Source organism: Osmerus eperlanus, chromosome 11 (genome assembly GCF_963692335.1).
Source record: "Osmerus eperlanus chromosome 11, fOsmEpe2.1, whole genome shotgun sequence".
Taxonomy (NCBI): Eukaryota; Metazoa; Chordata; class Actinopteri; order Osmeriformes; family Osmeridae; genus Osmerus; species Osmerus eperlanus.
This window is the reverse complement of record NC_085028.1, coordinates 4,448,079-4,471,008: the sequence shown is the minus strand read 5'-3', so window position 1 is coordinate 4,471,008 and position 22,930 is coordinate 4,448,079. Positions and strand designations below refer to the sequence as shown.

Genomic DNA, 22,930 nt, shown 5'->3' with positions numbered 1-22,930 from the left:
TAAAAATATTTACCTTCAACACCGCGCCGTGGAACATGAGAGCAGCTGGCGTCAGCGGAGTCAAGCGGGGCGGGGGGGGGGGGGGGGGGTGGCAGAGGGGTAGCATGTGCCCCCCCACACACACACACGGCTAATCGCGGTGCGTGCAACGGTCGAACACGCACGGTCACATCGCACCGGCCGACCCCACGCGTCCCAACGCCGGCTAAGTGGGTCAACACCGCAGCTAGTCAACCCTGGGAATGTCAGGGGAAGAGGGGGGCCAGGAAGCTGAGGACTGGTGGGTGCAGGTAAGAACCGCGGTGGAGACGGAAAGAGTGGGTGAGCGAAACAAAAGCGGACAGGGAGAGGGAACAGAGGCAGAGTAGGGGATGAACCAAACGTGAAGGACTGCTGTGAAGGAAGGCATTGTGGGAGGACGATATTGAAAAAAAGAGAGAGGGCATCAGGAAGAAAAAGGGAGAGCGAAGAAGGAAGGGAGGGAGGGAGGGAGGGCGGGCGGGAGGGAGGGAGGGAGGGAGGGAGGGACAGATCATTTATGGGGTTTTATGTTTCCGCAGGACACTCGCGCTGCGAGGCCTGGAGCGGCGGGCCCTGGAAGGCTAGATGATGGAATGGAGGCCATTATGGTGTTTAAAGTGCTCTCTCCCCCTCCTCCCTCGCCCTCGCTCCATTATCTGTGGACGGCCTGGGCCCCGCATACATCCACACGTTTATACGACTATCGCTTTGTTTACTTGTCGGGGGTGGGTGGGTGGGTGGGGGGGTAGGTGTAAATGGGGTGGCTGGGGGGGAAGGGCGGGTCTGCTGGGGGAGTGGGGGAGGATGTATTTTAGAGTGTTAGTCTATTGGCAAACACGTGTATATGCCTGTGCCTGTGTGTGTGTGTGTGTGTTCGTGCTTGTCTGACAGGTACATCTCCATCGCTCATTCCATCTTCCCTAAGTGCCACTTCCAGAGCAGACTGACAGGAGAGCCAGACAGCATCATCCTAGATGAGAACATCTGACTTTTTTTCACCCCTGCTAAAACTTCAAAACCAAACCCGGCCTTTTCAAGTCTTTTTAGCTGGTGCGCATCAGCCTGCGCTCCGTCTGAGAGCGCCGTCACATCAAACGCTTGGCAGAGACAGCGCCACCGGTTGGCGCAGATGGCCGGAGTCAAACGGGACATTCTAATGAGGTACAAGGCAGGTATTAGCAGTCCGGGCAGGGATGCAGCACCGGGAGAGAGGAACACACAGGTGCACCATGGGATGCCAAGGTAGGTGCGAGATAAAATGAGGGAGGGAGGGGTTGGTGGTGAGGGGAGGGGGGACTTTTGCTTTGACAGCTCTATGGCAGCAGCAACAGTATATAGTGCAGCGCTGCATAGAACATGCTTACCACTCTGGGGATGGATTCTGGATGAGTCTGGATGGAATCAGGTGTTCCTATACGTTGTGGGTGAAAATATGTGGGGAAAGTTGACCTCCTAATTGAGTTGCAGTCTTATACTGCCTTCTAGTGGCCGGACAGAATACTGTTCAGAAGACAGGCTTTCGGTAAGTTTATGAATGCTATCATGTGGATACAGGATCCTCAACAAGTTTACAAGTGAATACGAAAATCCACTGACTTGTACACTAAACACTTACACTTTATCACTAAACAAGCCCGAAGTTCAATTCCACGCCCGGGTTATTTTGATTTTGTGTTATTTTAACATACTTTTCAAACTCGGAAGAATTGCAGTTATAGCAACATGCCAAAAGATGTCAGTGTTGAGCAGTGTTTCTATTTTGGCCATTACGTTCAGCGTGGACATCTGTTCATGCGTCATGACGCACCATCTCGAGTAATAGGGAACCAAACGAACCAACCAAACCAAAGTAATAATACGCCTGATAATTTCGTGGTCGGATAAAGTGAAAAATCTAGATTTTATATATTTTTTTAATTCAAGGAAATAAGGAACCAAAGTTTTTTGTAAATGTATTGTTTTTCAGGACAAGCAGCACTATAACTTAAGGCAGAGCTACCTTCTTTTGGAGAGGCTTTTGAAACTCATTCTGAATCAATTACCGGCATTTAAATTGACACATAATAATATTGCCTACGTTACACATAATAACTAATGTAATAGCCTACACAATAACTAATGCTATACACAAACTTGTTAAATATTTTTACGTCTGACTTTTACGACTTTACGTTACGACTAAGCAAGCTGGGTTTTGTTCGACAAGCCGTTTCAGCCCGATCCCTAGTTTACCAAATGTCCTTTGTTTTAATGAGCAAAAAGTACTACAGGCAAAGATCTTGGATTTGTTTACACAAATTAATTAAATATTCGTAACTAATCAGGTAACTAATCACGTAGGCAACATCCGTTAAATCCACTGAAACGCATCGTCTCTTGTCTTGCACCTTTCAAGTTCGGGAATTAAAAATGTGACCCAAATCATGAGACACAACAACAACAAAATTATATCTAGGCTAAATCAGAATGTCCATGGTAAAATACTTCAAGATGGACCAAAAACTGAACTTAACGTATTTACAGTGTTTCGTTAGCGTAGATGATCATGGTTCATATTAATAAACCGTTTACATGAATGTGTCCGACTGCATGAGTGTGAGCGTGTGTGTAGCCAACTGTGTATAATAATGCAGCCTAGGCCTACTACGAAGTCGGCAGTGCAGTAGGGTAGCCTACATGAGAGCCTACATGAGCCAACACCAATCGAAATTCCAAATGTGAAGGTCTATAACACTGCACGGCCTTGTCTTTAATGCATCAATAAAAGCTATCATGAGCTGGCAGCTTACTGCTCAAGGAAGAACATATGTTCATTTTGACACGTGGGCATACATTCCTCTCTCAGTTATCGTCCTTTTACTACTGACACTTGACTGCCTAACTGCCAAACCAAACGAATATCAAATATCGGTGTGTTTTCGTCAACGCCCTTCAGCAAGAAACAACATGTTGAAATCCATAATTCTCCAACTCCATAAAGTCAGAATCATTTTTTGCGCTTCATCTCGTTTGTGGCTCATAAACTAGAATCATGTGGGTTCAATCTGGGTTGACTTGAATATCAGTCACAGAGTCTCGGTGACGTAACGCAAGCAGACAGGGACGATATGCTTGAGGAAACCATTCATTGCTCTAAAACCCTCACACTTTTAGGGGCAATTAAACAGTAACAAGGCCATAATGAAGATGAAATGGTGGTTACATTTTTACACAAAACGTTAATTATGTTGTATACTGAGTTTGTTATCTAAACCGTCTCCTACTGCTAAAAACATGTAATGGTCTTTTGTGTGTGTGTGTGGGCCCAGTGGATAGTTTTACATGAAATTTGCTAGCCTTAGCTGATATTATTGTATCATATAGTATGCAACCTGTGATTTGTGAGATCTAATTATTGTGGTGACATTTTCTGAAAGCCTCCAATTTGTGTAAGTGTGTGTGTCTGTGTGTCATTATGTGTGTGTCTGTTACTGAGTGTTTCTTTGTGTTTGGGTCCAAGTGTGTGTATGTGTCACAGTGTGTGGGTGTGTGTGTGTGTATGTGTGGACGTGCGTGTGTGTGCGCGCGTGTGTTCACACTGTGTGTTACCAGTGTGTGTGCAAGCATGAGTGTGTGTGTGTGTCCCATCACAGGTCTTTCACAGCAGGCACATCTGGCATGTGTGATAGTTGCTGCGTCACGGTGCTTCAGCCTGATTCATGGCCCTGGCCGGTCTCAGCTGGTATTCCACTTCAACCATTTTACATCACATACCTCCCAAAAACTATCCTCACCCACACACCTCCCAGATCCTCTCTCTCTCTTTCTCTCTGTGTGTTTCTCTTTCTCTGTTTCTCTCTCTCTGTTTCTCTCTCTCTGTTTCTCTCTCTCTGTTTCTCTCTCTCTCTGGTTCCCTCCCTCTCTCTCTCTCTCTCTCTCTCTCTCTCTCTCTCTCTCTCTCTCTCTCTCTCTCTCTCTCTCTCTCTCTCTCTCTCTCTCTCTCTTTCTCTCTCCCTCTCTCTCTCTCTCTCTCTCTCTTTCTCTCTCTCTCTCTCTCTCTCTCTCTCTTCTCTCTCTCTCTCTCTCTTTCTCGCTAACGCTCACGTCGATGGAATGTCTCAGTCCCTCTCTCCTCCCCCACTGAAATATACACACACACAAATAATGGTGTTTATAAGGTGGTAGAATGCAGGTTGGTTAGGTAGATCATTTTGTTTCCTTATACCCTCAAGTCCGACAAATATTGTGCATGAAGGGGGAGGAGTTAAAAGGGAAATTGTTCCATAGCGGGTGTGTATGACAACGAACGGCACAGTTTCTTGATTTACAGTTTTTTCCAATTGCACTTTGTCAAAACAAAACACACAATTCAATTCACACAAGTAGCAGAACACCTCCAATCTTTTGCAAAATGAAACACTTTGTTAAAAAATATACAATCATGTATAAAAACCCAATTCTGTCACCGTATGCCACACACAGGGTTCATAAAATTGGACTCTGTTTGAACCAGTTACACACTGTTGTGCACAATTTAAAACACTTTGAAACTAACTATTCTTTTCTAATGATATAACCTGCTTGATTTTGTCAGAGATTTTGTTCCAGTAGAGTATGTAAAGTACATGAATATGTTGACCAAACACAACACACAAGACCAGTACTGCACACTGATGAAAACATGTACTGTACTCTCCACATTGTCTACGTAAAGGTTGCATTTTGTGCAGGAGATCAGAACATATTTCAAATCAAATACTGTATAGTAGGTTACATACCGTAAACACAGCAAATACAAGTGTGCATACAAGCATACAGCAAATGAAATACAGAACATTGTTTCAATCATGGACTGCAGTGAATGGATAAAAAACGTACTGATGTAGTGCATATAGTAGGCTACATTTTACTGTAGTGGAGACAGTAGAGAAACGTAGTTTTCACCTGTGCTCTTGTCGAAATGGCCAAATTACTGTTGCAACAGTATATCTGCTGAGGTTGGGCTGAACTCTCTGTCCAGCCTCTCTCAATGTTGCCCCATGGTTCACAACATGGTCAACCAATGTTGTTCAAATTTCATTAGTTACTGTAAATTTGGCCCTATTCTTCCACGGCCTCCAGGTCTACCTCTCCCTCTCCCTACCTTCCTCCACGGGCTCCCCCTCTCATCCTACCTCTCCCTCTTCCTGCAACATTGCCTTCCATTTTTGATGAGGACAGGTACACTGACCTGTTGCCTTTTTATAGTGATTACACCTGATTGGTATGTTTACAATTAAGCACTTTAGTTCTAGTACACCTGACGCCCGTGCTTGATCCATTCGTTCACATGTGTGGCATTTTACAATGCAGTGTCCTGAAAAGGCAATTAAGTGACAATCTTATATTTCTGTGTCTAATGTAGAAAAGTGTGTTTAGCAATTTGCAAAACAATGTGTGTAGTATTTATCAAATAGTGTGAGGCTGAGAATGTGCTTATAGTTGTCCAGATCAGGGCTGCTGTTTTGCTCCTTGAATGTTGCGTCTAAGCAATCAGAAAAAACTGTAATGAGGGTAAATAAAGCCAATACAGATCAGGTTTTACCAGCAACACACACAAAATGATGTATTGGACAGATATCTAGGCCCCAATCAACTTTCTCCTTTTTCTCGTCCCTAATCTCCCACAAACTCCAAACAACTGACATCATCATTTGTCTTCTTCAACCACACCCTGTTTCAAAGGAAATTTTCCACAACATCTCTACTCTCCGTACATCTGTTTTCCATCTCCGCCTGCCTCCACTGGCTCCTCTCCTTCCTCTTCTCTGCTATCCAGTGTATTTAGCAGAGAGGAACACCATCGCTGCACAGCACAATTACATGGCTGCATTTGCTGCTGTGGCATTTCTATCTCAGCGCTCACCTCAAGCCTGAATGATGTAAGCAGTGTGGTGATGCAATATGCAGTCACAAAGCACTTACATAACATGAGTTATCGAGGAAGGTTTTCTCAAATAGTCCCAATGATATTTTAGGTCTAAAGTTACATAGGTCCATGCGTGAATTTATTCCTGTGAAATGTATGATTGATTAGTTGTGCTGTGTCTTGGTCGACTCTTAAATGGGGTGGAGGCTTTAAAGCCATGATTACAAACGAATAAAGTGTGAAAAAAGATTTGCCTTGGTTTTAAGCTTCAACAGCTTAAAGGACTGTGATGACATCAGTACTTCCCATTCTAGACCCGTCATTCCCCTGACAGACAGCCAAGACCCCTGACATGTTAGACCTGTGTGGGACTAGTTTACTGTCAGTCTTAGGTTTCAAGGTATCAAGGCAAATACAGCATATTATATCTGGGTCCAGTATTGTTCTTGATGTTAACAAAATTGAACGTTGCCATCTCGCATTTGCTGAAATGTGTAAGGTTGCATACGCTATCACAGTTGTGACACAGTGTGACTGTTTTAATGGTAGGTTCTTCCAGTTTTTCACAATTGTTAAAACACATTTCTTGAAACAGTCATCCATTTTCTCAAAACTGTAAACACAAAACCAAATCTTCAAACTCAATTTCCAAAACCTCTGACTCTTCTGGCAAAATCAAACACTCACCACTAAACCATTTAACTTGTGCTCAAAATCAAACAAGGCTTTCAGATCATAAACACAACAAATCAATATATAAACACTATGGAGAAATCATTAGACACAACACAAAAACACAGCATCCAGGGCATGTAGTTACATCTAAAGAAAAATGTGTTTATGTATACACAGTAAATGCATTTAGCAAAAAATGTAATCTTACAGTAACCATCACAAATTAGTACTGTCAACAAAGAACAAATTAAAAATGTGGTAAAAACCCTCTGGTGTTCTGGATCCAGCCTTGAAAACACTCCACACCTATGTCGCCACAGGCCAATTCCTGTGCCTGTAGGAGATTTACCCTGGTATATGGGTTTTGGTCAGAGACCTGTGATCCAACACCCATTGACACTTTCCTGATGTATGACTATGTTTAGCCTGTGTTCTGCACCTCTCTTTCACCAACCATCTCTGGAGGAGGGAATCCCTCACTGAATTGCTCCTCCCAAGGTTTCTTCAATTTTTTCTCCTCTAGTGAGTTTTTTTCTGGGAGTTTTTTCTTGTCTTCCTTGAGGGTTGAGGTTGGCTGAGGGGCAGTTGTATGGGCGTATGTGAAGCACTCTGTGAGATTGCTTGTAAAAGGGGTTATACAAATACAGTACATTTGATTTGATTTGAGACCTTCCACTGCCACACAGAGAAAAACTCTACAATTGGGTTGAGAAAAGGGCTGTATGGTGGAAGGCAAACATTTACAGTAAAAATTGCTGGTTGATGTTGAACTATTCTTGTATACGGACACCGCGTTGGAAGCTCATATTGTCCCAAACCATCATTAGAAATGTGTGAACAATTGAGTCATTGTGTTTTACAGATGACAACTGTGTTGTAGCTGTGTTTACTGTTTGCTGCCTGTGTTTACCATTTTGCAGTACAAGTACATCACAGTGCAAAATGTTGTAAGTGAATGACAATGTGTTTAGAGTTTTGCCAAAAGAGTGTCTGATTCAACAAATGGGTTTAGTGAACTGAACATTTGATTCAGAGAATGGGGTTTAGTGTTTTAGCAATTGTGAAACTGTAAACTTCACTAATGTTGACTCAGTTTATGTAGCGGTGAAGTAGTGTCACACCTTGAATGTCCTTCAGAATCAATACGGTGAATTAGATATAATTCTCTACATAAACATTTAAATTGTCTCTCTTTCTGTATGTAATGGTTATTCATGCAGCATTTTTACAAATTAGTTTTTCACAATTGCTAAAACAAATTTCTTGAAACGGTCACCCATTTTCTCAAAACTGAACACAAAACCAAATCTTCCAAACTACATTTCCAAAACCTCTGACTTTTCTGGCAAAATCAAACACTCGCCCCTTTGTGTGAACAATTTTGAGTCATTGTGTTTTACAGATGACAACAGTGTTGTAGATGTTTGTACTGTTTGCAGCCTGTGTTTACCATTTTACAAGGGGATCACAGTGCAAAATGTTTTTAGTGAGTGAGATTGAGTTTCGCCAAAAGTGTATCTGATTCGACAAATGGGTTTAGGCCACTGAACATTAGATTCAGAGAATGAGGTTTAGTGTTTTAGAAATTAGGAAAAACTAAATCTTTGAGTTTGGGATTGAGTACACTGTGTGGTTGTGTACTGCGTGTTTGTGTGTGTGACTGAATGCCTGCTCTGCATGTGTGACGTGTGTACCTTATTTCCTCACATAATTGAGTCTGCTTATTAGGATTCTTCCATCAGGAGGAAGCCTATTGTGTTTGTTGATATTCTAGTAACCTATTTGGCCCAATAACTCAAGATCTCCTTGGTAATCTCGGTTGGAGAAACTTTTTTATACAACTGAACATGACAAATGACAGCATTGTGAATAGATCACTTGGATAAGATGTTGTTCTGGTAGGTGAAAGGTCAAAAGTTTGAATCCATTCAGAAACTACATCTGGACAAAAGGTTAGCCTTCTGAACACTGGCAATATCCGATTCATACTTTGACAAGGAAAGTCAGCTCTGACAGTTAATTTAAAATTATATATTCCCAAAATGTCAGCCTTCTGAACACTGGCCAAGTTGAAATGCAAGTCTTTAGACAAATCCAAACTTCTATATTTCTACAACAGTGTCAAGTAATTGAGGCTGCAGGAAGTGCTCAAGATGAGCCCTGTGATATCACTATCTCCCTTCAGTAATATAAATTCTCATTTGCATTACTAAAGGACCATAGGGACAAAGATGCAATTTTATGGATGTATTGTAGATAAGGATATTAGAGCATAGAGAAGCATTTATATACCTAGTTAAACACTTCTTCCAGTAAAGATTTACCATACAAGGTGGAAGCAGGCGTACGCAATTAGAGTAACATTTGAAAAACGTACAGGCTGGTCCACTCAAACCAAATTAAATATTCTCCTGAAAGTAAAATAACACTCATGTCTGTGGGTGGCTAACCAAAGCAAACTCATACCACTAATGGTTCAATCAAGTGAAGTTGAGCTGTCAATTTAAATGTAAGGACTTGTGACAATCCTGCATGTCAAACACCCAACAAGTTTAAAACAATGTCTGGCTAATAGTGTCTGATCACCAACATGCTACACAGAAGTGAATCCATAAAGTAGAAAGTCGTTGTAAAGTTGAGAATAATTTTAATAAGTGCAAATGTCAAGTTAAAACAACTACTTAAAAGAATTGTTGAGTCACTTGCTATGAGTCCTCAGGAGCAGGTGGAGGAGGGAGGGCACCTGTGAGAACCAAACCCAGGAATCCTTCTCTGGTCCTCCACACCAGCAGTGGTGAAGACTTGGGGTACCTGCTGGAGCCGGTTTAACTCGACTGAAGGGAAGCATAGGCCTGGAACCTGTTGTACACTGGAGGGACCCTCTGCACCTTGTAAAGGGCAGCATCAACCGACCCAGGAGCTGCAGTAGCAGGTGGCTGCTGGGGATCAGTGGGTACAAATTTCGGAAACGGGGTACTGAGGGGACCCAGGGGAAGAGGGGTCGGGAAGCCCTGGCGTTGCACTTGTAGTGGCAGTTGCTGGAAATGATATGGGTAATAGAAAGCCTGGGAATCAGGGGTGAAAAGGCAGCTGATAACTCAGAATCGGAAGTGTCTGCAGTGGTTGGGGCAGCCTTTCCTTTCCAGCTCTCATAGTGGCCGTTGTTGGGAATAGTCTGGGAAACTAGGGGTGTGGTGGGAAGCCTGGGAACTGGGGGTATGGAGGCAGCTCTACAGACTCACAATCAGAAGAGTCTGCAGTAGTTGGGAATGGTATGGGGGAACCTGGCAGCCTGGGAAACTGAAGGGACCCTGGATGCTGAGGAGAGCCAGGGAAAGGGGGGTTAGGAAGGTATGGCGTCTGGGGATCAGTGGGTGCAGCTACTGGGAATGGTCGTGGGAACTCGGGGTATGGACACAGCTCTACTGACTCCGAATTGGAGCCTGCAGTAGTTGGGAATGGTCTGGGGGACCCTGGAAGCCCAGGAAAATGAGGGGACACGAGAAACTGAGGGGGACCAGGAAACTCTGGATGCTGAGGAGGGCCAGAGAAAGGGGGATTAGGAAGGCCTGGAATCTGGGGATCAGTGGGTGCAGCTACTGGGAATAGTCTGGGGGACCCTGGCAGCCCGGGAAACTGAGGGGGACCAGGGAACTCTGGATGCTGAGGAGGGCCAGGGAAAGGTGGGTTAGGAAGGCCTCGAATCTGGGGATCAGTGGGTGCAGCTACTGGGAATGGTAGCCCGGGAAACTGAGGGGGACCAGGGAACCCTGGCAGCCCGGGAAACTGAGGGGGACCAGGGAACCCTGGCAGCCCGGGAAACTGAGGGGACCCTGGCAGCCCGGGAAACTGAGGGGGACCAGGGAACCCTGGTAGCCCGGGAAACTGAGGGGACCCTGGCAGGCCGGGAAACTGAGGGGACCCTGGCAGGCCGGGAAACTGAGGGGACCCTGGAGACCCTGGCAGCCCGGGAAACTGAGGGGATACTGGAAACTGAGGGGGACCAGGGAACTCTGGATGCTGAGGAGGGCCAGGGAAATTGGGGTTAGGAATGTATGGAGTCTGGGGATCAGTGGGTGCAGCTACTGGGAATGGTCGTGGGAACTCGGGGTATAGAGGCAGCTCTACTGACTCAGAATTGTAGCCTGCAGTAGTTGGGAATGGTCTGGGGGACCCTGGCAGCCCGGGAAACTGATGCGACCCTGGAAACTGAGGGGGACCAGGGAACCCTGGCAGCCCGGGAAACTGAGGGAACCCTGGCAGCCCAGGAAACTGAGGGAACCCTGGCAACTGAGGGGACAATGGAAACTGAGGCGGACCAGGGAACTCTGGATGCTGAGGGGCGTGGAAAGGGGGGTTAGGAAGGTCTGGAGTCTGGGGATCAGTGGGTGCAGCTACTGGGAACTCAGGGTATGGAAGCAGCTCTACTGATTCAGAATTGGAAGTGCCTGCAGTAATTGGGAATGGTCTGGGGGACCCTGGAGACCGAGGGTAAGGAAGGTCTGGCGTCTCGGGATCAGTTGTTGCCGGAGCAGCAGGTGGATATGGGCAGGATACGCCAAACTCTTGGCCATTCATCAACAGGACAACATACACCATCTCCTGTAAAAACACAAGCATTAGTGGAAGACAGTTTACATATTTGTGGCCATATTAATATCAGAAGTTGGCACTAAACCTCCATCTTGACGCAGGGCTCTTTGTATGGAGCACTGATCAGCAATCCGCTAGAATGTGACACCACAGTAAAACCACAAAGTTGTCTGGATGACAGCAGGGGCTCCCATGTGTTGGAAACTAAACACAAGTTATTCATTAGTCTAACAAAATGATAGTCAAAGTACATTGCATTAAGTCCTTCATTGGCATTTTGCAAACTGATCAAGAAACTGTTGAAATTTACCTTTTACATAGATTGCATCTGCTGCAAGTCTACCCATATTCAACACCATGCCATTCATGAGGCAGGAGACTAAAAGGTGAGGAGGTTCAAGGGGACAAGACATTTTCATGGATTCTCCCCACAGCTTTAGATGCAGTACATGATCACCACCCTGTTGGAAGAGTAGGCCACTTGAAGTCACTTGGCTCAAAATCAACCAAATAGGTGTTTAGTCGCAATTCCTTCCATTATGAATTACCTGTTCAGTAACATGGCAGCCTTGGTATGTAGCTACAAATAGCACATCTCTGCGTGACCTTCTCACAGAGAAGCCACACTGAGAAGGCATCCGAGTCACGGGAACGAAAGTCCCGTCACCTGTAGAAAGCAGATCCTCAGATCAAACTTTCAGCCGTTTACACCGGAAATCCACAGAAATGCATAATTGATCTCACCATTGTCAACCAGAAAATGAGGAGTCTTCCCTCCCTTCACCCGCAAGGTCATAGCATCATCAGCACACTGCACCAAAGGGCCCATGCGTTTCAGTTTGGCATTCATCAATAGGTGCAGAGCTAAGACAGTAAAAGCAAGTTACATATAGTGGAGGAACTGCTAATACACCCGCTGGCCAACTTGAAGGATGTTGTGTATACTTACAATCAATGCTTATGGTTTGGTTAGCCTCCTGGCCATCAGAATCAAAGGCAAGAGAGCCGTTTCTAGTTATGACCCCAGTCTGAGATCTGGGCTCATTTGCGTGACGAAGCAAGTCTCTTCCAAATTTAGTCCCAATTTCCATTGGATCGGTCTCTTCATTTGTTAACCTAAAAGTGCTCCCACCTCTAACACTTCCATATGAAACTGCTACAAAAGAGGTAAAAGTCTTCAGTACCCAGAAGCAAAAAAGAGACTTATTCCACAGCACCATGTTAGACAGCCTCTCAGTACCGCCCTAGCCAACATAACACAAACACACATTTTACACAGCTTTAAGGTGCTTGCTCAAATTGGACGACCAATAAAATTTGAGTTTGGCAAACCTTCATACAAACGCACCTGAAGGGCAATTGGATCACGTGAAGTGACTTTTCAGTTGCTTTCCGAATAGATTTGTTCACGTGAGTCCTCCCAATTGTTTTTTTTTTTTCAATTTAGTGCAGATGAGCTGATATCAGTCCGACTCGGAAAAAGTACAATTACCTTCAACATGTAATTATTTCGTTCTGTTTTTGAACTCACCGTTTGCTTTTAAAATAGCTTATTTAGAATTTTACATTACATTTGACTACGATGCTCATTATGTTTTACAGATTGCTTTCAGGCTGTCAAAAAGTTCAAGGATAAATCGACTCAGATTCCGTTTTCACATCTCTCTAATAATGCTAGGAATATCTGTGTGTGTGCGCACGTGTGTGGGTGTGTTTTGTTGCCACAATCAACTCAAGAACCGGGCACTCTGCAAAGTTCTGAGGGTTTCCTCTTTATTTGTGTGTTTCACTGACATCTTAAGCACCAACTGCATAACAGGCACTGCATAGTCATCCCCAATTTCGGGATCATCTCAAACCAGACCCGCCAGCACACGTGTGGCGAGCATGTATTTGTCCCACTACTTTTCAAAGTGGTGGGACAAACACTTTCGACTCAGCGGAGTATTGAACGCATTTACTATTAAAAACGACCAAATTTCAGCCCGTTTACTCTGTTGACTATAACGCACTACTTCAAACGCTGACTGCAACAAGTGAATGCACCTGTCAGTCACAGTGATCTCCTAGCTACATCCAACCCGGCCCCAGAGGCAGAGCATCGACCACCCCTCTCAACAACTCATTGCTGCTAACGCTATCGAGCATAGACTAATAAAAAACGAGTCAGTTGCAGATGGTTAGCGAAAACGTCGATTGTATTGGAAGGAAACATGTCAAACTTCCTCAACGTGTCCGTCACACCTCACAATAAAATGATAATGCAGTATGCATTTTTAGCTACTACATGTTAACTAGAAAGCTAGCTTACATGACATTATTAGCTAGCGAGCTAGCTAGGTAGGTGGTATTATTTTAAGCTCACTGATTACATTTGTTTGCCACAGGATATAGATGAAAAGATAACCCAAACGATGATACATGACCCAAAGAGAAATACATCCAATCATAAATTTGGCATGTACTGTACATTCATGTACTGTAACTATCATTTGCCTTGTGTTTAAGTATCTACTAAGTTAATCAAATGTATGTGAATATTTACCCATTGTCAATTAACAAAGAATACAAATAGGACACAGAAGTTGACTTGTTCATTAAACAAGTCCCGAAGAAAGGCCCCCGAAATGTCTCAAATTTAGCCTCTTTTGGACCTGTGCCACCTCTGCCTCAAATTACTTCCAGGCCAGCAAGTAAAATGGATATGGGGAACGAGTTTTAATATTCAACATTCGTATTTTAATAAAAGAGTCAGTAGTTCATAGTTTTAGGCAGGAAGGCAGATAGGATGTGTTCATCTTCATGTGCTTGTCCGCATCCTTCAAAGCACAAAATGAAGCAGATTACAAGATTAAAAATATGAAAATTTTACATTTAATTAATTTAGCAGACACTTTAATCCAAAGCAAACTGTGTAAAATACTGTATATCGTACATCAGAAAATCCAGGATAAGAAGTGCCTAGTTTTATAGTCAGTGGTCAGAGATTGTATTTACTGGCCACATCGCAAAGCAGACACACAGGATGATGCCAATTTTTTATTTTGTTTTTGTACAACTTTTTACTTGTTTTGTTTGTCCAACATAAATAACATTAGTCTTTATTGAGTTGCCACTGTCACATTTTTTTTATTTAATTTCTTTAATTCATGTTTTTAATTTACGTTAGAACAGCATCATAATTGTTGGTGCAAAATCAATCCCTTCAGTTCAGTACAGTGGACATTTTTATCATAAATGTTGACCAAATGAATGCCCCACAAGGAGTTAGCATGTTGGGGTGTGTACCAAAAGTATCTGAACAGTACATTATTAGATGACAATATGTTGCACTGTGACAAAATAGCACAAGGGAAACATATTTTTGCCCACCCCAACAACAGCATTTGAGACTTGTGACAGCCCTGCAGTGGTTTCCCACCCCAGCAGTGGCAGCATGTCTTCAGGGGAGAAAGGTCTTGTTTACTTGCAGTCACATTGTTCCTGTTTTGGGATCTGTCTTTTCTTCAATGGACAGTGTTCTTCTCAGCTTCCCGAGACGATATCTTTCCTTCTGGTTTGTGTCACTGTCCATTTCCTCATTGCTCTCTGACAAAGGCAGACACACAAGGAGGGTGGCTATGTACACACACTGTAAACATGTGCAAACACTGCACACAAGCACTAATACTGTACACATGCACATATTGCTACACTTATTTTACACACACACATACACACACCCTCACCCCCTGCCTAGCCCCACAGACACACACTGACGCACACACGCCAACCATGTGAGGGAGGGATTGAGCCAAAGCGACCCCCAGTCTTCCATATTGATATTTAGCCTGGCTCCACCACGGTCAAAACATCTCTGGCTGCCTCCACATGTCAAGCCAACACCGGCGCTCTTCAAAGAGGGCGTTCAAGCAGACCTCAGACCAGCTGTAACAGAGCGGGCTCAGATAACCTACACACTGTACAACACAGTCAGGCACTGGCATACAAATCCACCATTCAATAATCTGTCATATTGTTCTACTACGAAAACATGAGGTAGGGGGACCAGCCTTTCTCTCTCCCTCCCTAACCATCTCTTTGAGCCCATCTCTCTCTCTGTCTCTCTCTCAGTCCTCACTTCCTGTCACTTCCACCTCCTTGGTGTCAGGGGGTTAAGTTCTCCCCAGTGTGGGTGAGAGGCCTGGTCAGGCCTCCTGGAAACCTGTGATGAGAGACTGTGTGACTGCTAGAGGTGTCAGGAGGTTAAGTGGCTGGACAGGGGGGCCCTGGGGTGGGGGGTTGCCCAGACATCAAAAACAACGGAAAAAACACATCCGTGGATGTAATGAAAATCTAAACAGACAGGATAAACATGTTTTCGCCATGAGGCCTGAATGCCTACAGAAGACATTTGTGTAAATAAGAGCTGTTTTTTGTTTTGTGCTGGCACACTCGGAAGAACAAGCGCAGGCTCACACACACATGATTGCAACCCATGAACACACACACAGTGTTGGGAGTGACAGTAGCAGCTGCTGCTGTGATCTTAGGGTCATGTTAGCTTGCCACCCTGAGTTGAAAAACTAATTTTCTGCCTTTGGGGGGTTAGGGTTGGTCTAAAGGTCCCGGAGATAAGTTACAGACAACAATGTTAAAAGGTGCTGGATTAAAAACGTTTAGGTTTGGACCATTTCTTTTGAGAATGCATCTGGTTTTGGTTGAAGGACTGAAACATAAAAATGTAGGTGCTTCCAGATCATTATATGTCTGAGAATGCCTGCCCACATATAGTACTTTGACACACACACAGGTGAGCACATGCACGCTGACGCACACATGAATACACATCCAAAAACACACACATTCTCACACACACAAACTTAAATGCACAGTATAGTCATGAAGATCATGTTTGCTTTCCTAATCAGGCGATGCCATTACCAAGACAAATCACTGTACCTGTAAACTCCCAGTCTAAGCCTCAACCACAGACATTACTTTTATTAATGAATCGTCCTCGTGAATAGAAAAAGGTTTATTTTTGTTAATGTTCCCCAGAGTGTAGTTATATGAAACTATTTTAATGACATTCACAGTGTGTGTGGGGGGCTGAGTGGTGTGTGTGAATGTGAGTATGAATGTGAGCGTGTGTGTGCCCTCATATTGGCCCGATTATTCAGGGTTAGCAAATAGAAGTGACATTGGTTTGATGATCCAGTCTTGTTGTTGACATAGTCTCTGTTTATGAAGCCTACAGTCTGGTCAGGCACAAGCACAGCAGCCCTTTAACCAGTGACAGGAGACTCAATTAATGAGACAAATGCTTTAATTAGGGTTGATATCCTCAGGGTGGACACACACACATGGACATACACAATTTGTTCTTACACACTAATATTCATACACTCATGCACATACACACAGAAGGCCCTGTGTGGGTGCCAAAGCTTGAGATGAGAATGTGTGTGTGTGTGTGTGTTGGGGGGTGGGTGGGGGGTGCTTGCAAGGGGGAGTTTCTGTTTGTCCAAACGCTCTAAGGGCTATTCTCCTCATTTGAGAGCTTGTGAAACAAAGTGAGTTTGTTACACTAGTCAGGCCTGGTGAGTATTAATAGATCATGCAGATGTTTGAATGTCTCCAGCTATTTATAAGACTGTTGTGTTCAAATTCAAATGTCTGGGGCCTTTTCTGGACCTGCTATTTTTAAAAGGTTTTCGAGTTCAGATCAGTGTTCTGAAAAGTATATATTTGTTCGTCAGTTAGATCGAGATGAGTCACTTGCAATTTCGAGCCCTAGTCCTGATGGTCAAAATATCACACACAAAAACAGCATTCATACTTAATGAGTCTTAAACGCATTCATTTCAGATAAAAAAGAATGGGCTATTTTCAGGGTTGTATTTTCATTTTTTATTATAAATAGTAAGAGTACTGAGCTTGTATGCAAGGTCGTACGCCATAACATTCTGTCAAATTATACAAAAAAATACATATAAAAAAAATGAACGGAACCGTTGTAATTGTAACCACTATTCCCCTCAGATACAGACATATGTACAATTTACCACTGAGTGCTCATTGAACAAAGGTTTGTTGAGAGATGCAGCTATCTTTAAGTGAACATAGAATTTCTAAATAATAGAAAATCTAATTGTAGTCTGTACAAAGTTACAGAAATGTTTTGAATAATGTTGTTGACATATATTTTAAAAGAATAAATACGCCCATGACAAGAAAAACTAATAGAGTTTATGTTTTTGCAAGACATACAAAAAAACACACTTGAGGAAAAAAACTATTTGGCTTTATACTACATATTTTTTAGTTGGCCTTTGTTTTTCCCTTGTATTAATTGTATCCACATGGTCTTTGAATAACTTTCAAGTCGTAATTACTTCAAAGATGGCAATGTGCAGACTACCTCTTCCTGTTCACAATGTTTTCTGTTTGTTTGGCCCACCATACCTTCAAAGGCACTTGTAATTATTTTTTTGTGGGGCTGCAATGTGATTTTGCAATGTGATTTTTATGTGATTTGAATCCAATGTTGCTGAGACATACGATAGGGTTGGCTTCATGGAATTTAATTGCATGGTTGACTGTTGGGTACGTGATGATATTGCACTTCTGGTCAGCTGACATCCTAGCTCTCTGGTTTCCATTGTGTCTCGAATCTCACTTCGTCGTGACCCAGTAACTCTTAGTTTTAAGGAATTGTTACTGGGTTCAGACCCCTTTTGTAATTTTTGTTCATACCCCCGCAACACCAAAAACCACTTTGCCCCCCGCCCTCTCCTTTCTCATCTGTCACTTTCTTCAGTCACCTTTGACCTCTAAGGGAATCCTACTAAACCCACAAAAGGTTAGAATCTTCCTTCTTCAATGTGACAGAGAGATCCATTCAGAGTTCACTGGAAGTCAGCTAACATCTGTAGTGTACGTTAAAGTTCTGTTTCTGCTACCTCAAAACATAGTTTGATTAATGGATTCCTTTTTTTTCATTTGTTCTTGTTTGCTTGTATCTATTTGTTTATATGTTGCCTATGGCTTAGATTTTGTTTCCTTTTCTCTCTGTGTGGTATGGAATCTTACAGGGGAAAAAAATCTATAAATGAAACGTCAAATAAAACAGGGCCTCTTTTTCCCTCATGTTGCTTTCTGAAATGAAATGGAATGCATCTGTATTTATTTGACCCCTTAAGCATGTAAACATGATTTAAGATCTAAAACTTTAGTCTGTGATTTATGTGTTGTTGTTGAGCTCCTCTGCAGGCCCTTGATGGCGAGATGTTCCCCAGTGAGGGTACTTGGCCCCTGGGGACTCTCTTGACTGATATGGGGTAGACGTGGTCCTGTTCCTGAATATAGTTGGTGATCAATGTGGGATAAACCACATCACAACCTAGGGAAAGCACCTAGAATATTCTCCACCAGTCACCCAAACCCTCCACACAGTTTGTTTGTTTGTTTGTTTTGGTCTTGCGTTGCCTCCTAATAGTCTCTTTTCATATCTTATCTTCCTCTCCTTACATCAAGTGAGAAGGAGTGTCAATGTCAGAGTGAAGCTCAGGCCCGTTGGGATAGGTAGGGAGGGAAGTTGTCAATTTGGTCCGGGATACTCAAACACTTCCCTCAGCGTGGACAAACATACACGTTCCTGAAGCGAGGCCAGGGCAGGATGTGGGCGGAGCCCTCCACTCAGGTGATCTCTGGCCTCAGATAATGAAGGGCACCTGAAAGAACAACAAGGAACCATCAGATCACGTTTGCACGCTGGGAAATAAAGAGGGTGAGAGGACCACTGAAAGAGCATCAGGCATGGTGTAAGGGTGGGGGTCCCAGCCAATCAGCAAGCAGTCCCAGCCCATAGTGTGTGGGGTCTGGAGAGGGGGGCAGGCGTACCAGAGTCTTGGGACATGGCTTGATGTAGCGCCTGGAGAATTGGAATCAGGACCAGCGATCGATACTGGCTCCCCAACTGACCTCTACCCAGCGCACCTGTTTCCAATAGCTGTCCTGCCAGAGGGTATTAGAATCCTTCCACCCCCAGAAAAAGAGCCCTCAGCCTTCAGTCCCAACCGCACATGGGTATCGAGTCTCAGTGATTAATGGCATCAAGATGTAGTCCCTCTGATGGGTGTGTGTGTGTGTGTGTGTGTGTGTTTGGTGTATGTTTGTGAGCTTGTGTGTGTGTGTGTGTGTGTGTCAGCTCACTTCTAAAAGGTGGTTCCTGTCTTTCTGTCCACTTAGATATTTCCCTGTGATATTTCATTAGACGTTCCTCCTCTTGGATATTAGGTTAGATATTCACTCGATACCTGCTGACCTTGCAAAGCCACACCATTCAGCCACTCCATGGCTTTGAAGGGCAACGTTTACCGAGAGGTTGCCGGGAGGTCGGCGGATGGGCCTAATTGGCTGGCTTGTGTGATTCCCCCCTCCTACCCCTCCCTTCCCCCCCACAGGCCGAAATTGAAAACTATCCCCCCCCCCCCCCCTCTTCCCCAATCATTGTAGATAGCTTGTGGACTACGCAACCTTAAAGTTACCTGTCAACGGTAACCTTAATCTGAACTGAAGGGTCTTGCTTTCCTCCAGAAGATCCCAGCATAGATTGTTGGATGGGAATTTACTTAGTGGTTAAACATTTTATCGAAATAGTTGGGCGTCTATTAATAGCTTAAACCTGCGGTTAAATCAAGTGTTGCTGTTCAAAATTCCCAAATCTTGTTACAAGCCATTATTCTAAGTGCGTTCGGTGCAAATAAACCCAGTCAAAACAGGGGGAAGGAAAAAAAGAACAAGAGGGTATTGACCTTACTTTGTCCATACTGTCCATACTGGTAGGATGCAACGTGGTCCACACTGTAGCCCGGCGAACCGTAGGCGGTCGGGCAGTAGGACTGGGAGTTGGGCAGCGAGGGCAGTGAGGGCAGGCTGGGCACGCTGGACAGGCCCTCCAGGCCTTTGAGGTGCTCCAGGCGCTGGGAGCAGCTGGTGCCCAGGCCCCCGGGGGCCTCCAGGCCCCCCGTCAGAGGGGAGAGGGCGTAGTCGCTCTGGGGCTGGTGGGGGACCCCGCCCGGGTTCAGCAGGCCCATCACCTGGGGGGGGGGGGGGGGGGGGGAAGCAAGAGAGGGTGTGGGTGTTGGTGATGTCGTAGGGAGGGTGGTTAGGGGAGGGGGTAACAGGGGTGAGCGTGTGGCAGGATGTGCAGGCTGGGGTGTTGGGTGGTTTAGACATGGTGAGTCTGAGACTGGGATGAGGCATTGTGGATGACATCTCTGGCTCTCCCTCTCTCTCTCAAACACACACACTCACTCACTTCTGCTCCACCCACTTATGGTCTGTTTAACTTAGTAAAGTTCCCTTTGGCTGACATCAAAAGGCTGAAGGCGAGCCTTCCCCAGACAGGGAGAGATAAGCGCGAGAGAGGAAGAATTAAGCAATTTGTCTGAGAACCACGACTCCACTTATTTCTGAAATTCCCCGTTGCCGCCTCTGTCAAAAAAGCATGGGGTGAGATAACAACTTATCTGCAAAGATACACCAACACAGATAACACACACACACAAACACACAGACCACAGCAGTGAGAGTTGCAGATGGAGATACAGGATAGGCTTTGACCTGTTGTTGATTAGCGGCCAGATAATCAAATTTGGGGGAATATTTCTTGGCAAGCTTTGGACGGAAAAGTGCCATAGGGCATCATCTACCCCCAACCAGGTTGTCAAAGCCCAACCTTACCCCGACACATCAATATGACCCGTTTGGGACAAACTCGTCAAAATGTGTCTCCAAATGTTCAGTAAACATCTAATCTTTGCATTGAATCAGCATCACTGAGCTGGGAACTTTGATGAACGCAAACGCATCCAAACCTGGTGACTATGAACGCATCAAATCCTCTTTAAGCACAGACCTCGGGGCTCTCCTGGTGCTCTAATGAGAAGCAGGTATGCTGCACTTTGGGCTCCGCTGGCCTTATAAGTGACATATTATTCTACATCCAAACACACACATGGTCCCGCTTAAGTCATTTCCCAGGCAGGAGGACAGAGGAGCCCATGTTGATTTTGAGAGGGGAGTTGTGTTCCCCTGTCCCCCAGTACAATTTTTCTAAAGAATTACCTGCTTTTGGTTGTGTTATGTTTAAATAGAATATGTATGTGGAGGGTTGCTGGGGTCTACCATTGGCTTTTCTCTCTCTCTCTCTCTCTCTCTCTCTCTCTCTCTCTCTCTCTCTCTCTCTCTCTCTCTCTCTCTCTCTCTCTCTCTCTCTCTCTCTCTCTCTCTCCCTTTCCCTTTCCCTTTCTCTTTCTCTTTCTCTCTCTCTCTCTCTCTCTCTCTCTCTCTCTCCCTCCCTCCATGTTGTCCTCTCTTCCATCGTCGCACTCTCTCACTGTCTCTCTCTGCCTTTCCTCCATGACCAGCTTCCTCCCTCTGGTTCTCTCCCCTATATCTCCCCTCCCTCCCTCCCTCCCTGGTCTCTTTAGCGTGACACAGACTCTCTGGCCAGGTCGGGCCGGGTGTTTCATGTTGGAAGGGTGCCGTCGCCAGCGGCATCGCACAGTCTGCCCAGGCGCAGCCAGCGAGCGGGAGACGAGCAGGACAAGGAATGTCGGAATGAGGGGGAGGGGGATCTGAGACAGGGCATTCCTGATCCCTCATAGACGTTATTTACTCATATATTAGGACATCACTTGAACCAGGAGGAATGTGGAGACAAACATGTTTAAGAATGCAATCACGAGACGCCTCCCCAGTGGCTAGACAGTGTAAAGTAGTTTGGTGTGTTGGTGTGTATGTTTGTGTGTGAGTGTGTGTGTGTGTGTGTGTGTATGTGTGTGCATGAGTGTGTTTCTGAGTGCCAATGACAGCTGCACACAGACTAAAGGGGAGGAAGTGGATGACCCTACTCACACAAACACAGGGTCAAAAACACCCTATGTATCTGAGGAGAGGAGAGAGAGACATAGAGAGAGATTTAAGAAAGAGAGAGAGAGAGAGAGAGAGAGAGAGAGAGAGAGAGAGAGAGAGAGAGAGAGAGAGAGAGAGAGAGAGAGAGAGAGAGAGAGAGAGAGCAATGAGTTGGACTTTTGTCTGTCGCTACTGTGTTAAACTTGTCGGAGTCAATAAAATGTAAAAGGTAATGATCAATATACAGTATATTTGGAAATCAATCCAAAGGTACGTCATTGTACAGGCACGCATACACAAGGCACACAAAAATGTATATTGATTTGTGCTGCAGATGTGTAAATGTGTTTTATTGTTTTGTTTATACATTTTCTATTGTTCACTTTATGTGTCCATAAAGTGTGATGGATTGAAAAGGACACATGTTGTAGTCCAGGCGGACTGACATTAACCATACAGAGTACCCACTAATTGATGACATAAACAATCTGCTAATAGTAAGAATAATTTCATGCTACGTAATTAAGCCTGTGTCAGTTACTCATCATCACGTATTCCTGAAATGACTCTGTGAAATAATTACTCCCTGGAACTGTGCTTATGTGTGTGTGTCCGCGTGTGTGTGCCCTGAACCCTTACCATGGCTCTGGAGCTTTTAACTCAGGGTAGCAGAAATCTCATTTTCTGCCTGTTAGGACAGCTCTTCATGTGTAGGTAGAGGGATGGGAGCTGTTCATGCCTGTCTAATTGACTGTAATTGTCTTTTCAGTTTCCATTTGTGTCATCGTCTCTTCAAGATCATTCCCCCGCTTCCTGTCCTTGTCCTTCCCCTCTCCCAATCAAGCGATTATC

At 44.5% G+C, this 22,930-nt stretch overlaps 2 protein-coding genes and 1 long non-coding RNA gene across 11 annotated transcripts in view; 1 reads left to right on the top strand and 2 right to left on the bottom strand.

Moving 5' to 3' along the window:
- The first annotated feature begins 915 nt into the window (after window positions 1–915).
- Window positions 916–22,930, top strand: part of LOC134029289 (uncharacterized) — a 38,785-nt gene continuing 16,770 nt past the window's right edge. The window contains exon 1 of the long non-coding RNA XR_009931631.1: window positions 916–1,263. This is a non-coding gene — a long non-coding RNA (uncharacterized LOC134029289). The remainder of the gene's footprint in view (window positions 1,264–22,930) is intronic.
- LOC134029586 (uncharacterized) lies at window positions 9,738–12,447 on the bottom strand. 9 transcript variants are annotated; one of them, XM_062473761.1, is made up of 10 exons: window positions 12,126–12,446; window positions 11,921–12,040; window positions 11,725–11,843; window positions 11,487–11,637; window positions 11,262–11,380; window positions 10,903–11,185; window positions 10,569–10,839; window positions 10,444–10,532; window positions 10,193–10,239; window positions 9,738–9,991 (listed from the first exon to the last, which is right to left on the bottom strand). In XM_062473761.1, the coding sequence occupies exons 1-10, from the start codon at window positions 12,394–12,396 to the stop codon at window positions 9,767–9,769; spliced, it is 1,695 nt and encodes a 564-aa protein (XP_062329745.1). In that variant the 5' UTR covers window positions 12,397–12,446; the 3' UTR covers window positions 9,738–9,766. The 9 variants fall into 9 exon arrangements, with proteins under 9 accessions (XP_062329745.1, XP_062329741.1, XP_062329743.1 ...); XM_062473757.1 differs by having other exon boundaries at window positions 10,193–10,532; window positions 12,126–12,447; XM_062473759.1 differs by having other exon boundaries at window positions 10,193–10,455; window positions 10,582–10,839; window positions 12,126–12,447.
- Window positions 17,070–22,930, bottom strand: part of pax3b (paired box 3b) — a 22,833-nt gene continuing 16,972 nt past the window's right edge. The window contains 2 exon segments of the mRNA XM_062473368.1: window positions 17,070–18,891; window positions 19,980–20,259. Of these exon segments, the coding sequence (XP_062329352.1) occupies window positions 18,857–18,891; window positions 19,980–20,259 (315 nt within the window). The 3' untranslated portion in view covers window positions 17,070–18,856.